This window comes from Strix aluco, chromosome 2 (genome assembly GCF_031877795.1).
Source record: "Strix aluco isolate bStrAlu1 chromosome 2, bStrAlu1.hap1, whole genome shotgun sequence".
Taxonomy (NCBI): Eukaryota; Metazoa; Chordata; class Aves; order Strigiformes; family Strigidae; genus Strix; species Strix aluco.
This window is the reverse complement of record NC_133932.1, coordinates 23,493,713-23,509,971: the sequence shown is the minus strand read 5'-3', so window position 1 is coordinate 23,509,971 and position 16,259 is coordinate 23,493,713. Positions and strand designations below refer to the sequence as shown.

The window sequence follows — 16,259 nt, the reverse complement described above, 5'->3', positions numbered from 1 at the left end:
TCTCAAAGTCCACAATACAAAACATGCTTTTATCACCTTAAGTTGCACTATGGTGCTAGAGATGTAACATCCAGGTTGTCCTTTGAACAGTTTTACTACTGCTTTTGTTGGATCTACCCTCTACTTACATGAATCTTACTAAAAATACAGTATTTAAAGTAGACCATGGATATAGTCCTTTTCTGGCATGGATATAGATCTTTTGCCACCTTCTGTTATAGTAAGCATTCACAGTCCCCTTCCCAGACAACTGAATAATCTCGCAAATGCTGTGAGACAAATTTACTTACGTCTTGGCTTTCAGAGACAGACTAAACTGATAGAGCAATAGTTTCTTAATCTCTTTCATGGCAGAGAATTAGTTTCTCTCAATTCTAAAGTAAACTGAGCATTCTTTGTATTTGGTGTTTAAGTACCTGTAAATTTAACAGTTCTTCCCACTACAGAAAGAGATTTAGTACAAGCACTGTACAGTAGACAAGGCTGTACTAGCTGAAGAGATCTGTCTCAAAGCAAGCTTTTCTGTGTGTCATTCAACAGATTGTGTTTGGTGTCATTTATTTTCAGCAAACTTTTAACATCTGCAAGCAACTTGAATCTCTCACAGATTTTCATACTCCCCTATTTCAGACTAGAGCTGCTCATTTATCGTTATGGAAATTAGTAGGCTGTCAATAAAGCCGAAATGGAAAAAAATAAATAACATTTACAATAAACTGTCAGTTCTGATTCTTTCCCAATTTTGTTTGGTACCTGTACACACGCAAAAGAGGACAAAAAAACCAAACCATTTTTTAATCAGTTCTGAGCAACTTAAAATAAGCATAATAGTTATATCTTTTAATTCTTAAAAACTGACTATAAATACAGATAGAGTATTTAATTTTTCAAATATTAGGACTAAAGAAGCCCTTAAGGACTAAAACTACTTCACAGCTTCCTATGCCTGAAGGGGAAGAAGGTGGTTTCCTGAAAAATAAAACACAAATTTGTTCTTGAATTTCACTGTAGGGCAGGGGATGGGGAATGACATATGAGGGACTCTCAGTCATCCAGAGCATTATTTTCACTCATCAGTAGGGCATAGATTCAACTGCTCTGGTGTCTGCTATTTCCTAATCTCTCCTCTCCACCTCACAACTCTTTCCCCTCCCCCTTTCCAGAAGTCTGGCATCTATCCCAACCACACAGGATGAAAAGTAATTATGCAGCAGTGTCCCTCCCCAATGAGTACAGGCACATATCACTGACTGAACAGACTCTCATAGGAAGTGCTTCAGTTCTGAATAAATGCTTAACATTGCCAAGTGCTACCTAGAAAGCAGCTTGCTGTTTCTTTCATTTACAAGTCCTTCCGAAACACTCAATACTAGTACCACTTTTTTTTCCCCAGTAAGAAGAATCCATCTCTGCTTGGAACAGAGAAAGGTCCATAATTGCATTAAATTTATTTTCTCACTACAGAAGTTGGTACCACACACTTGTTGACAATAGAGAAGCATAAAATGAAATAATAAAGTGTGAAATACCATTGGATTGATGTTAAAGCTTTAACATTATCTGGAATAGAATTTATTTAAATATGAATTTAAAGATTAATAGGAAGCAACTCAAACAGGAAATTATTATGATCAGACATACTAAAATGCATTTGTTATAATATTAATATCACAATTCAAAAATATCCCCTGAATTCACCAGTCAATTTTCCCAAATAAGTAAATAAAGAACAGCTCATCCCACTAAGTATCAGAGTCAGTCACTACACTGGTCACTTGGTTTGACTGAAATGGTGAGCTACTGTGCAAGAGCTCCCATTAAACAGTTGACCTATGTTATGTAACATTACTCAGTGACCTTTGGAAACAGTACCCCCATAAGCTATAAAACTGTCAGCCTCAAGAGTATTGCCTATGAATATAAGAAGAAATATTTTTTTGGCAACTAAGTAAACATACATAATTCTCATCCAAGGTTTAAGGACATCTGCAACGTAAGCATATCCAGTTAATGGCAATTCAATGTAAGTAAGGGAAAGAAACAGAGGAAAAATAGTAAATTGAACTTGTAGCACACAAAACCTAACAACTATCAGATTAACAAAAGACAAGAACTCTACAGTCACTGAATGATGAACCACCAAAGGAACCACTCAAGCGTAACCTCGAAAGGGTTAAACTAGAACCTCTTAATTGATAAGAAGGGCAATACAATTATCATGCATCTCAAGGGGACAAAAAAGCAAGTTTATCATGGAATCAGAAGTGAGTGACACTGTATAGAATTTATCAAGAAATGCTTTAAGGACGTTCTGGGGTTGTGTGAAACTTATTGCAGGATGCTTAGGGGAAGAATCAAAGACAAGAAAAGGGAAGAATCAAGGTGGTTCAGGGATGACAAAGCATGGAAAAAAATGGAAGACGACAACTGAAACAAGCTGGCTGCCAGTGCTTGTTTCTGCATTTCAACCACTGAAATATTCAGCATATAAGATAAAACCCCCCATGACCAATACCTCAGAGAGTACAAAGTAAACAATATCCAATGCTAATCATCCTCTGGCATTAACATGTGGTTTGAGACACACTATATTTATACCACTTAATTAAGTGTGCCCAAACCGGATCCCTAAAACTGTCTACTGAAAATGACCCCTTTTCTGTATTAACTGGTGACCAACCTCTGGAACCTCTTTGAAATAGAGTTAGTTGTCCTGGGGTAAAACCTTTGGTATATTTCAACAGTCTGACAGTTTGACAATAAATTTCCAGGGCTTGAAAGTCTTCTTCAGCTTTCTTATTCTTTTATGTATATATAAACATATTATATATAATGTGTATTTTACATAAATATAGTAACATGAGAGTACAAATCAATTCAGTTTTATAATATATAATTATATATAACATTCCTATATAATAAATATTTAAGTGGGTATCCATATATAAAAATATTTGAATCTATTAAAATAAAAATAAGTAACTACATAATATATAATACATACAATGCACATGGTATATAATATGTACATATGCAACCACAGATGACAGAAGAATAACAAAACCTAAATACTATCTATTTAGTCTTAGACTTCAAGTATTTAGCAAAGTAAAGGAATTTAACTCAGCATATCCTAACTGTTGAAACACCCAAACGACTTTTCCAGTTTGTAGAATAGCACACTTTTAGTAGAACTAGTAAGTAATCATTACCACTAACACACCTGAAGTATCACTTTATACTTACTTTGCATAGTCAAAGAGCCTGCTGTCCCAGAGCTGATGATTTCCTCTATGACCAGAATGGAAGAAACAAGAATCTGTACCATCAAATTTGTTGAGACCATCTTCAGAGTTTTTTGATGCATGGCTGTGCACAACATCCAGCAGAACAGTGATGCCCATTGAGTGAGCAACGTCAATCATTTCTTTCAGGTCATCTGGAGTTCCGTAACGGCTATCAGCATGAAAACGCAACATGTTATGAGTGGTACAATCTGAACTTAAGCTGACGATATTGAACATTAATCATAAAAACTACAAAGTCAGCAGCTGTTCATCACCTAGTTTCCAATTGTATACAGGTTATTTTTTCAGTCTCTTTAAGTAGTAGCTATTAATTACAAACTGACAATTAAAACATTTTTTTCATTATAAATATTACATCATGCATGCAATGTTTTGCAGAAATAGTTTCAAAATTTTATTCTTCCCTTTTAATCTGTTGATATATCAAATTCAGTATAAAAGATAACCGATACAACTTAAAGCTTCTATTTAATATTGAACACTTCCTTACTTTGTAAGGGACATGAATACGTTTATATTACTGGAATAAAGTAATCCATAATGACTGCAAAAGTAAATGTACATTCATGGAAGTCCCCAAAATACACCATTTGCTGCTGTCCTGCTTAATTTTTTTTTCAGGTACTATACTATTTTCCAATATTATTGGAATTTTTAAATAAATATTTTTAATTATTTTTTAAATTTTTAAACAGATTTTTGTCGCCTGTGTCTGACACACATTTCTTTCAACTAATTAAGCCAGTTAAAACTTCCTATGTAAATTTAGCCTGGTTTTCACTTGAGCTTCATGAAGATGCAAAAAAAAAAAAACCCAAACCAACTCAAAAACACCCCCAAGAAAATCACAACATTCAGATTTATCATAATTTTCTTAACCACTACCTGAATACATTTTCCATCTATCTTCACCCTAGGCCTCAAATCTAAGTACAGTCTGTTGCAAGCATGGAAAAAGTTCCCACAGAACCCACAGAGCCATGATTTTAATCAAGTTTATTATGAACAAGTAGTATGCAGTTCTGTTTATCGTGAAAGAATGACTTACACATTGTGTTTGTTACTGCCAAGAATTCCACAACACAAACCCTATGCATAAAGACTGCTGAAGCTGGATTAGCTGGGATACACTATGACAGCTGAAGTTACTTACAAGATTTTTGTTTGTATCCTAGATGAAGTGTTTCACAGAACAGCTGATCACTATACCCAATTGATTTCAGATTTAAAAGGAAGTTAGAGCAAATACCTAAGCCATTACTTTCTCTTTCCATTAAACACCTGCAAACACACATACAGGCATACTGATTTCAACAGATGGAAAGTAAGGTAAAAGAAGAGAAAAAGATGCTGAAGTACTTAAACCTACCTTGATGCTGCGAAGAAGCTTGTGACCTGATAACCAAAACTGGCATAGTATGCATGTTCCATAATAGCCATCAGCTGGACACAGTTATATCCTATAAAAATAGAAGAAAAAACAAACCAGCCTCTGTCTTAAGGATAGCTAAAAGAAGATTTGACACCTGTAACGTATCTATGCCAGTCTTCTTTCATTTTAGCTGCTTCTAACCCATGATTAACAACTAAAGATTGAGTCTCTCTCCAGAAGTAATTCCACCTACATGATCTTACATGATCTTCCATTAAAAACGAACAGTCAACTTGCCAAGTGACCTACATATAACTAGGTGTACTGAATCTCTCAGATTTAGAAAGAAGTGATATGCAAATATAATCTTAATTTAACTTTGGAATATTAACTATGCCAATCTGGATGTCCTAAACTTCCACTTTTGACACTTGCAGTCAGGGGGTCTGGGGGTAGTCACTGGCTACATGTACTATACCTTATGCCCTATGGAATCTTTTTTTACCACTTCAAACCCAACTTTAATGATTACATTCCCCCTCTACAAGAGTCTTTCAAGAATGATAAAACACAGAAGTAATGTGGCTTTGTTCTGAGTTCACCAAAGACCCAAAGCAGTACAGGTGGGCAGGAGACACGCCGTATCTTGTATCACCTAAATTAGTTCAGTGCAGTATTAAGGGAGGGAAATCTAAAGGGAAAACAATACACTAATGGTGAAGTCACAGCACTTGCCACACATCTAAACTAAAGCTATCTTTAATATCTGAGTAAGTGCCCCAGAGAGCCAGTGAGTGAGGACTATCAGCAAAAGATACCAGACTGTAGATTAAACCTGAAGGTTGAGACTCCCACCACCACCACTTCTCTATTAGTTTAACCAAAATCTTCATTCTTTAATTTAGACAAGATACTGCTTTCTTTTTTATTGTTCTTGTTTTTAAATTTTGCAGTTATAAAAGAGTTATTAGTAGAAAATAGTTGGCATGAGCTCAGCAATTTGTCAGATTCATTGCTGTTTTATAATTCAGGCTCATTGCACTTACTCTTATTTACAGTGTTTTTATTTATAAACAGCAACATAGTATCAAACTAATCTTATTTGATTTGCTTGCTATTTGTCATGCACATATTTCTACAAACTATTAATATCTTAGAATTCTTACATATGGATCTCTTTATGCTTGTCCTAACAAGACATTTCAAAACCAAATCTAATACACCTTAAAAATAAATTTAAAAAAATAATTCCCAGAGTGTTTATTTAATGTAAACAAGAACAGTACCTATCATTTCTGCATACCCTACGTAAATTTGATATTGCTTTTATTTTGTGGTTTATCAGCCTTTTCATAACATTTCTCCACCCCAAAGAAAAATCTGAAGGTAAAGCAGAATGCTTTTGTAATTCTATTAAACATATTAACCTCCTGGAATGACTTAAATTCTTTGGCAGTAGGGAAAGAGTCACAGATATGTAATGTGGAACCCAGATTTACTTTTTCTTGAAGGCCTTCAGATGTGCAAACTCCCTCACCTTACCAACAAGCTCAACTTTACTGAAAGGCAAAATCTACATTCTGTGAAACACTGACTCAACAAGTAAACCTACTATAAAAACATATGGCTTCTTCAGGTGCTCTGATAAATAAAAAGAAAAAATAATAAAAACCAAACAGCACATAAGGACGGACAGCCACTATCCAGAGGTATCAGCCATGGATATCACAATTATTTTACAGTTGAGTGCAACAAAATGTATTTCATCACAGGGCAGCAAAAGCCACCAAATTCTAATATTGTCCATTATAGAAACAGTGCAAAGACACCACAGGAAAAAAAATATCAAATCGAAACTGAGGTGAACAGGTTTGCTATGCTTCCTGTGATAATCATGCCAGCTGTTTCTTTCATACATCCCCTCCAATATACTAGAAGTTCTTTTCTAAAAGAGGATTTCTCACATCTAAAGTTTCCATGTTCTGATACTCCATAGCAAGTGTTCAAGGACAAAAAAATAGCACACTTATTCTAGCAAACAGAAAAGACAATCCTTTCTATCCAGGTATTTCTTTATCTCTCCTTAGAATCGAGATGTACATTAGCAGAACTAATTAAGAACACAGTGTTTTCTAAAGACTATCTCACAGAAACAGGTCTTTTTTCAAGAGGAAAGCAAACCACACCAAAAGCAAGTTGCCCTGCAACATTTATCTCAGCTTTTGCAATCACATTTTACTTAAAAATCTGTGGAATGGATTTTGATTCGCATATTCTATTTCAGTCCTTGTTTCTTTTCCATAGATGTCACTTGTTTGTAATTTTTGCTGCCCTAAGAACCTATCTTTATAGTACCTGTAATATGAAAATGCAAAAGCCTATAGACACTTGATAACTATCTTTTCTAATAAGAACACAGGCACATAAAAATTTTATCTCTGCAAATATCTCTGTTATTACTTACCAAGATCCTTTATTCTAGGTAGTACATTGTATGTGAAGTTTTTATAAGAAGCTACTTTCCCTTCTGGGGAAGCAATCCCCACGTGAGATTCATAGATTCTTAGGCTTTTTAATCTCTTGGGGGAAGGATGCTTATGCTATAAGGAAAAAAACCAGTTGTCATTAGGATACAACAGCTTGGAAGTGTTGTCACAATCATGTAATTTGCACAAGATGAAAAACAATTTGTTTTTTTTTTTTTTTGTCCTCTAAGAGCACAAACATTTCAAAAGTAATTAAGCATTCTAAACTGGTAAAGCAAATGCCTATTTCAAATTAACATTCTTCATGAACAAGAAACTGGACATTCATGATTCAACACTTTTCTTATAACCTTTTTAAATTACACTGAAGTGTACAAGCTTGTAGCAGCCATTGCTGCTGTAAGGTCTCCCTTACAGTACCTTCCAGTACTTAAAGGGGGCGAAAGGAAAGACAGGGAGGGATTCTTTATCAGGGAGTGCAGTGATAGGACAAGGGGTAACAGTTTTAAAATGAAAGAGGGCAGATTTAGATTAGGTGTAAGGAAAAAATTCTCTCCTGTGAGGGTGGTGAGACACTGGCACAGGTTGCCCAGAGCAGCTATGGCTGTCCCCTCCCTGGCAGTGTTCAAGGCCAGGCTGGACGGGGCTTTGAGCAACCTGGTCTAGTGGAAGGTGTCCCTGCCCATGGCAGGGGGGTTGGAACTAGGTGATCTTTAAGGTCCCTTCCAACCCAAACCATTCTAAGATATGATAGTATAAAGTTGTTCTGAACTACTATGAAGCTTGTTTGGAAACAAAAGACACAATAGAAAGTCGGGTGTTTACTTTTTAAGCATACCTGATTTTTGCAGGTATTTGAAGTTGCTCTGCCTTCTCCAAACTAAAATTTATAAGTATTTAATCCTAAAGAACACAGTTCCACAGCACAGAATCACCTATGTTCCAATTACTTCAGATTTAAAAAAAACCAAACAACCTCAAGTCTGTAGGTGAGAACACAGTATTTCTAGATGGGTGAAAATATTTAAAGAACACAGAAGCAATTAGAGTTCATCACAAAACTCCTCCTTACACTTGACGAAGAGCTTCCACACTTAATCAGGATTTTACTTTTGAAAACAAAAGCCTTGACTGAAGAAACTTTGGAAAACTACCACTTAAAACGTATTTTTCCAAAAAAAAGGTTTCTTTTTTTCCCTCTCCCAGTTAAAAAGTTACAAGACTATATTCTATTTGTTAGTTTAATATTTAAGTGAAATTTTGGAAAGCTAGAACCAAACCAGTAAAAACACACATGTACATGAACAGTGAACAGAAATTAAAGGGGCAACATGAAGAACAAGAAGTTCTTGATGAGGTTTGTTCCCTGTATCTTACTTCACTGGACACCTCCACTATTCATAAAAGGACTCTTTTTTTTTCCCCAACTTAACTCAGTAAGGCTTTGTCTGCACCCTAAATGTTCTTGCCTCCTTTTCACTCTAGGTTAGACAGATCACTGCATTTCCAATTACCTCCCCATTCCTCCTCTCAGAGAATCTAGGTGTCACACAGCATTATAGATAGAGGGTAGGTCACTAAATTCATACAAACTATACACCTAAATAAGAAAGTTACTGTAGATTATGTAGTGATTTTTTTTTTAAAAGATTTTCCATGTGAGTTACCAATTCTCTGTCAAGCAGATGCTTCATAATTTGAGGTGGGTGCTAAAATTTAACTCAAAACAGAGGTTGCAGTATCTCTAATACAGAATACCGCATACCATTTTTTAGTAAAAGCACCAAGAAGTGTAATAACATGAAATAACATCACTCAGTCTGAAGTTTCTGAATGTTCTCCTAGGATATTTTTCATATATTGTGTAAAGAGTTCCACTCCCCTTATACACTTTAAAATTAATGAACAGATTTTCCTGATACAAAGAAACTAGGACTTAACTGGAGCGCAAACACCTTACTTTTGAAAGCTTTTTCTGACTTCATACGGCATTGACTTATTGTTGGAGTACTGAACTTTGTATTTGGGGCTAACTAACTTCCAAACCCAATTGTGATAATGCCCTGCTCTCCTCTGTATCAGGAAGAGCCACCTAGTCCTGGAATAGTTATCAAAATTGCCTAGCATGTGGGAAGCCAAGTTGAAAATACCACTTCAACTGGTAACTATTTTTTATATACTATGTGAGACTGAAAAAGTAGCTCAAAAACATTCATCATTACAGTCACTTGTTTCTGTCAAAGCCATGAATAAAACCCCTCCACTTGTTTCTGTCAAAGTCACTAATAAAATCCCTTCACTTCTTGGACAGCTACTTCAACTAGTTCACTACCCTCTTTTTGTGTAACAACTCTTTTTTTCTTCCAAGCAGGGATGCAAAGATGACACGATACATGGTTTTATACACCTTTTGAAAATAATATTTAAGCCTTACTATATATGACTGTGGTGGACTCCAGTGTACCCAATCGTAATTCACTTTGTCTTCATCACGGACTACATATCTTGCCCAAGGTGAAATACGATAGAGGAGTTCACCATTTTGAGCACGAATCACCACCTATAAAATAACCACAACATATGCATGCAGTCACATATAATTCATGTAACACCTCCCGTGTAAACTATAGCAGAGAATGAAATAGTACATTATACAGAAATTTAATTTAAAGAACACACAAATATACAATGCAAGTCAAGACAAGGAAGAATGACCCTGTTCACAGAGATGATTTGCAAAGGGATAGCAAACCAGGCATGTCAGACACAGGAGCTGAAAGGTGAGAATATATATGTAAGCTTCATATAAGTAATGGGAGAAAGAGCCTTCCCAAACAGATTAGTTACGTTCTCTAATTTTCCCTGTCATTGTTATTTCCCCACCATGTTCTTATAAATTTAAATAGACATGCAGTATAATGCCATCGAGATGAGAAATGTGATTTGTTTACTTGGCAAACAATCTAGTAAGCCCATTTTTATATCTTAATTCCCTCCTTTTCTATGCTCTGGGCCCTGACCAATATCATATAGGCCAAAACTGCAGATCAACACAAGAAGCATAGGACAGCTTTCAGCTCGAGAAGAAATAAAAAGAATAAAATTTAAATTGCTGTATTTCCTCTGCTGCCTTTTAGTTTCTCTGAATGCCTTCATCATTTTAATGATAAAGTATTATCATCTATTTTACTTTCCTTTGGTTTCCTCTATTTTATAACAAGAGATGAAAAGTACCATTCTTTTCAACTCCTTCAAAAAGCTCATAAAACTTCACTTCACTAAGAATGACCAAACAATAAACCTAGGAGCTCTTTTGGAGTATTGTAATTTTACACAACAGAAGCAAAATTGAAGTAATTACTAGGATAACATTGTACTGGGACCCTGCAGAAGACAGTGTCTTTAAGGAGTTGCTGATCTTGAACAGGTCATCTCTGCTCTATTGAGTAACAATGTAATCTGTAACTTACACCCTTGAGAAAGGGTATGAGACTCAAAGGTTGGAAGGCAGCATTTCTGACTGGGCAAGTGTTGCACACTTTGGAGCTAGGACAACAGATCCATGCTCTGCTGCAAGTGTCCCTCAGCTGCAGGACAACCTCAGCCAGCCTAACAGAGTGGCCTGCACACAGTTCCCTCTTGGCACCAGTGACTAAACCACCTGCATGGCCTTGCCTCTCTCTAAGAGTGCAGCAAGAAATTCTTATGAGAACATGCTTTAGGAGTAGAGTTGTTTTCTTGTAAAGAAATTCTATTCTAGGTTCAATGACCAAAAGGGAGAGTATCTCTGCAGGGACAGAAACTGCTCCACACAGCATGCCAAGGCAAAAAAAAAAAAAAAAGAAAATCTATCAGGGCACTGACTAATGTCACACTAATGCAGGGTGCCAGCACTTGAAGGTGACTTGTTCACTATCAATATTCCTCCTCCTATTCTATTTTGTTCTAATTAAAGCAGTTATCCTATGAAGCCAGTTGTCAGGCCTTTCTTCCCGAGACACATAAAGAACTCTGCCCCACCCCTCTTGCCTCAGCCCACCTCCCTCCTTCCTCAGTCCAGAAGGAACAGCACCACTCTGGCTTTGCTTGGTATTTTGGCTGCCATTAAAACACTAACACAGAAGGTTTGAAAATTTAAAACCCAAAAATATATGAGCAAGTGATGTTCTGAAATTCTTCATTTTGCTTTTGTTAAGAAGTTGACAGGGGTTTTTTGTGTCATTGTTGGTTTTGGGGGGCTTGCTTTATAAGGAGAGCTATGAACATCATAAGAAGCCTCAAATGAGAAGGGGTGGGTTCAGCTCCCCCCCCCCCCCCCCCAATTTAAAAAGTGTTTTAAATTTGCTCTCAATTCCTAACAAGTAGTCTGGAAGAAAACAATCAAAGAATTGCCTTTTCACCTGTGGCAAGTGTCTTTCATTACTTTGATAGATTATCTGTATCCTTAACCCAACCACAGGAGAAAGTAAAATGAAAATATATATACACAGTAGGTTAATGGAAGTTGGTAAAGCAAAGAAGTATTATTGCGGTGTCTCTCCATGTATATTATTGTAACTCTGACAACTCAAAACAGGTTTTGTAAGAAGAGGCAGTTGAGACTAACCACCTATTCAGAAAAAGCTAAAAAAGAGTTATTGAAAACACTGTACAGTTGCATAGAAAATTTCTTCTGTCAACTATGCTAGCAAAGCTGGCCAAAAGGGTATTTCTACAAGTTATATCAATACTATGAAGATTCTCCTGGCTCACAGCATTGACAATTTGCAAGTTATTCTTAAAGTAGTAAGAATTAGCTCCTCTTTTGCTACCATAACTACTGATGATGTGAGTGCTTTCTTTTATTAATTTGTCCCAATTCACCCATCACAAATAACTATTGCATACAATAACCATACCTAGCTACCTATCACAGAATTGTCTAGGTTGGAAAAGACCTTGAAGATCATCCAGTCCAACCATCAACCCAACATTAACAGTTCCCAACTACACCATATCCCTCAGCGCTATGTCGACCCGACTCTTAAACACCTCCAGGAATGGAGACTCCACCACCTCCCTGGGCAGCCCATTCCAACACCTAACAACCCGTTCTGTAAAGAAATGCTTCCTAATATCCAGTCTAAACCTTCCCTGGTGCAACTTGAGGTCATTACCTCTTGTCTTATCACTCATTACTTGGTTAAAGAGACTCATCCCCAGCTCTCTGCAACCTCCTTTCAGGGAGTTGTAGAGGGTGATGAGGTCTCCCCTCAGCCTCCTCTTCTCCAGACTAAACAACCCCAGTTCCCTCAGCCGCTCCTCGTACGACATGTGCTCCAGACCCTTCACCAGCTTCGTTGCCCTTCTCTGGACACGCTCGAGTAATTCAATGTCCTTTTTGCAGTGAGGGGCCCAAAAACTGAACACAGTCATCGAGGTGCGGCCTCACCAGTGCCGAGTACAGGGGTAAGATCCCTTCCCTGTCCCTGCTGGCCACGCTATTTCTGATACAGGCCAGGATGCCATTGGCCTTCTTGGCCACCTGGGCACACCGCTGGCTCATGTTCAGCCAGCTGTCAATCAACACCCCCAGGTCCCTCTCTGACTGGCAGCTCTCCAGCCACTCCTCCCCAAGCCTGTAGCGCTGCTGGGGGTTGTTGTGGCCAAAGGGCAGCACCCGGCATTTGGCTTTATTGAAACTCCTACAGCTGGCCTTAGCCCATCGCTCCAGCCTGTCCAGATCTCTCTGCAGAGCCTCCCTACCCTTGAGCAGATCAACACTCCCACCCAACTTGGTGTCATCTGCAAACTTACTGAGGGTGCACTCGATCCCCTCGTCTAGGTCATCAATAAAGATGTTAAACAGGAGTATACCTAAAACCGAGCCCTGGGGGACACCACTCGTGACTGGCCGCCAACTGGATTTAACTCCATTCACCACCACTCTTTGGGCCCGGCCATCCAGCCAGTTTTTTACCCGGCAAAGCGTGCGATCATCCAAGCCTCGAGCAGCCAGTTTTGCCAGGAGAATGCTGTGGGAAACAGTGTCAAAGGCCTTACTGAAGTCAAGGTAAACTACAACCACAGCCTTTCCCTCATCCAATAAGCAGGTCGCCCTGTAGTAGAAGGAGATCAGGTTTGTCAAGCAGGACCTGCCTTTCATAAACCCATGTTGACTGGGCCTGATCATCTGGTTGTCCCGCATGTGTTGTATGATGGTACTCAGGATGAGCTGCTCCATCAGCTTCCCAGGCACTGAAGTCAAGCTGACAGGCCTGTAACTTCCCGGATCATCCTTCTGACCCTTCTTACAGATGGGTGTCACATTGGCCAATTTCCAACCGGTTAGGACCTTTGCGGTCAGCCAGGACTGCTGGTAAATGATGGAAAGCGGCTTGGCGAGCACCCCAGCCAGCTCCTTCAGCACCCTCGGGTGTATCCCATCTGGTCCCATAGACTTGTGTGTGTCTATGTGATGTCGTAGGTCACTGACTATGTTAGTATTCCTTCTTCTCTAGTATTCAAGTGTAATTTCTACTAAACAGGCTTATGAGAAGTGGGCACATTTTAAGAAATATGAGGTAATTAATCTGAATTCAGAACATTATTTAATTAGATGTAGTACTGTTTTAATCCAAAGATTATACTAGAGGGGAAAAAAAGAAAAAGTTTATTTATTAGACATACTAAAATCAGTCATGCCTACTCTTTAATCAATTAAGGAAAGAAAACCACTTAAAAACTGATTAGAAACACATTTAAATGAACCAGTTATTTCATTTTTAACCCACACTTCCACTGTTATGCTGCACATGTGCATTAACCACATCTCTGCATTCCATCCTTCTGAAATCACATAAGAACTTTTGTTGTTCTATAGTCACTCAACTCAAATTGACCATATTTTCCTCATTTCCGAGGCATCAGTGCACTTGATTTAGCAGTTTTTCAGAAGTCATTTTGCTTGAGTACTAATTTTGCTTTTATTCAAAACATTACCAGGTCAAGTTTATTGGTAATACTTTTAAGGAACTGACAGACTTTATAGGAACTTGAACAGCCAGAATTCTAATAGCTACAAATAAAACTCCTGAGAAGCAAGAAGCATACGTGTATCTCAATATATGTAGAGCCATAAACAGGTGGTGCTAATCTACCACTTCCTGCAAGACTTAAAAGAGTCTGCTCTACTTTAAAGTTCACAATCTAAGCAGTATTTTGTTTCCATTTTTATTTTAGAACAACTTAACTTTCAGTTTTATTATGGGAAGATAGAAGAAACCTCCCATGTTCTAAAGAAAAGGACACATTTATCCAACAATAGAATTAAGCATGCAAATGTCAGAAAATGTCTAAAAAAGTGGGGGAAGCACTTGTTTTAAACAAGTATTCAGGAAAGTTAATTGCTGCCTTCTTCACAGTATAGGTCTTCTTAAAACAAGGAATATTTTCCAAATATATCCAGCCATGTTTGTATCTCGTTGAACCTCACTGCAACAGTAGAAACCTCAATTTTGCCCATGTGTTGCTGTCATTTTCAAACATCATGAGCTGTGCACAGAGAAAACGTTGTCAAGAGGAACATAGCTAACCCAGAAAAGGAATCATTATGACACTGAAGCTGGTGAAGTTGAATCCTGTTCTCTGGTTTACAAAAGCATAATCAACATAGTTTCCTTAGACCTCTATCAAGTGATCCCCAACTATTTCAATTATTCCCTATGCTTGCTTAACCCTTAAACATTAAATGCTGAACCCCATTTACTGAATCTTTCTTTTCTTTAATTACCCAGCTCTGTACTCAATCAACTTTTTATTCCTCTCTCCTATTATAGACAGTTGATAAATAATTACAAGGACAAAGACTTCAGATAATATTTGATAAAGTTTGAGACAGAACTCCCACACCATCATGCTTAGCTAAGGCATGAGCAAAAGAAACTGCAGAAGTTGAACAGCATTCCAAAACAAATAGCAATTCAGCTCAAGACTGACAAAAATAGCTTTGAAGGAAACAGTCCAACATCTTTCATTCCCATATTTGCTTTGGCATTTCTTGAAACAACTACAATTAAAAGTTGTAATAAAAGCAGTAATAACAAAGCACACAAAACTGAAAGACAGATAACCAACTCTCACTCCACTCACCCCGAACTATTACTTGTGGTCCATTCTCTGCAGTGTTCAGATATAAAAAGTAGCTGCCATGTATGCTCTGCACCTGCTACTCCAGTTTATATATGCATAAAGAATATTGAATAGTCATCACACAGTCCTTTTGACAAAGTACCTATGAGTCTATTTAGCAGACACTAACTTTCACTCCAAATTTGCCTTTTTACTCATTTCAAACTAATTTTTATAAGTTATGATGCATAACCTAAGCTAGTTACCACTTAGTCCATCAACATTTTATAGCTGAGTTTACATTTTCTAATTAACTCAATCTTCTATAAAGAACATGTATATGTACACATAATATGTACAAAACAGCCTTTTGCCATTAGTATGTTTTCATATTACAGTTACATACCTGCATTACAGCTTACCCTTGCCTTTCTCCAGCTTTGTGATTTAAGTAACTTTTTAAACACTTACTAATATGAGCTATGTTAAAATTATCAGGGATAAGCAATACTGGTCACTACAAAAAATACTCCAACAAGAGGACAAGTGCAGTGGAAAAAGGAAATTCAAGTTTCCTAGGCAAAAATAATACATTTTTCTCAGTTTGTGTGTTTAAAACAAACTCTTAAGCAATAGCCAAAACTAAGTAGAAAGAAACCAACAAATCAAAAAAAAAGTTACATTTACACTGCCCAAATTTAGAAGGATGAAAATACAAACAAAACCAAAAAACAGATGAAGATAACTTCTGCATTGGGTTTGTGTGTGGCAGGGTTTTGGTAGCACTGGAGGTGGCTCCTGTTAGAAGCTTTTCAAAGCTCCCCCAGCTCCAAGCCAGATCCGCCTCTGTGCCAACCCCAAGCCAGTTAGCAATGGTGGCAGCACCTCTGCGATAACATATTTAAGAAGGGGAACCTGCAGCAGAGGAGGAGGAGGAGGAGTTGTGAGGGAAATACATCTGCAAACACTGAGGTCAGCTGAAGG

At 37.4% G+C, this 16,259-nt stretch overlaps 1 protein-coding gene across 3 annotated transcripts in view; it reads right to left on the bottom strand.

The window, feature by feature from the left end:
* GBE1 (1,4-alpha-glucan branching enzyme 1) overlaps positions 1–16,259 on the bottom strand; it is a 171,367-nt gene that overhangs the window by 96,467 nt on the left and 58,641 nt on the right. For all 3 annotated transcript variants that reach the window (XM_074813398.1, XM_074813408.1, XM_074813414.1), the window contains exons 4-7: positions 9,601–9,726; positions 7,145–7,280; positions 4,678–4,768; positions 3,247–3,456 (exon numbers count right to left, since the gene is read on the bottom strand). In XM_074813398.1, coding sequence (XP_074669499.1) covers positions 3,247–3,456; positions 4,678–4,768; positions 7,145–7,280; positions 9,601–9,726 — 563 coding nt within the window. The remainder of the gene's footprint in view (positions 1–3,246; positions 3,457–4,677; positions 4,769–7,144; positions 7,281–9,600; positions 9,727–16,259) is intronic.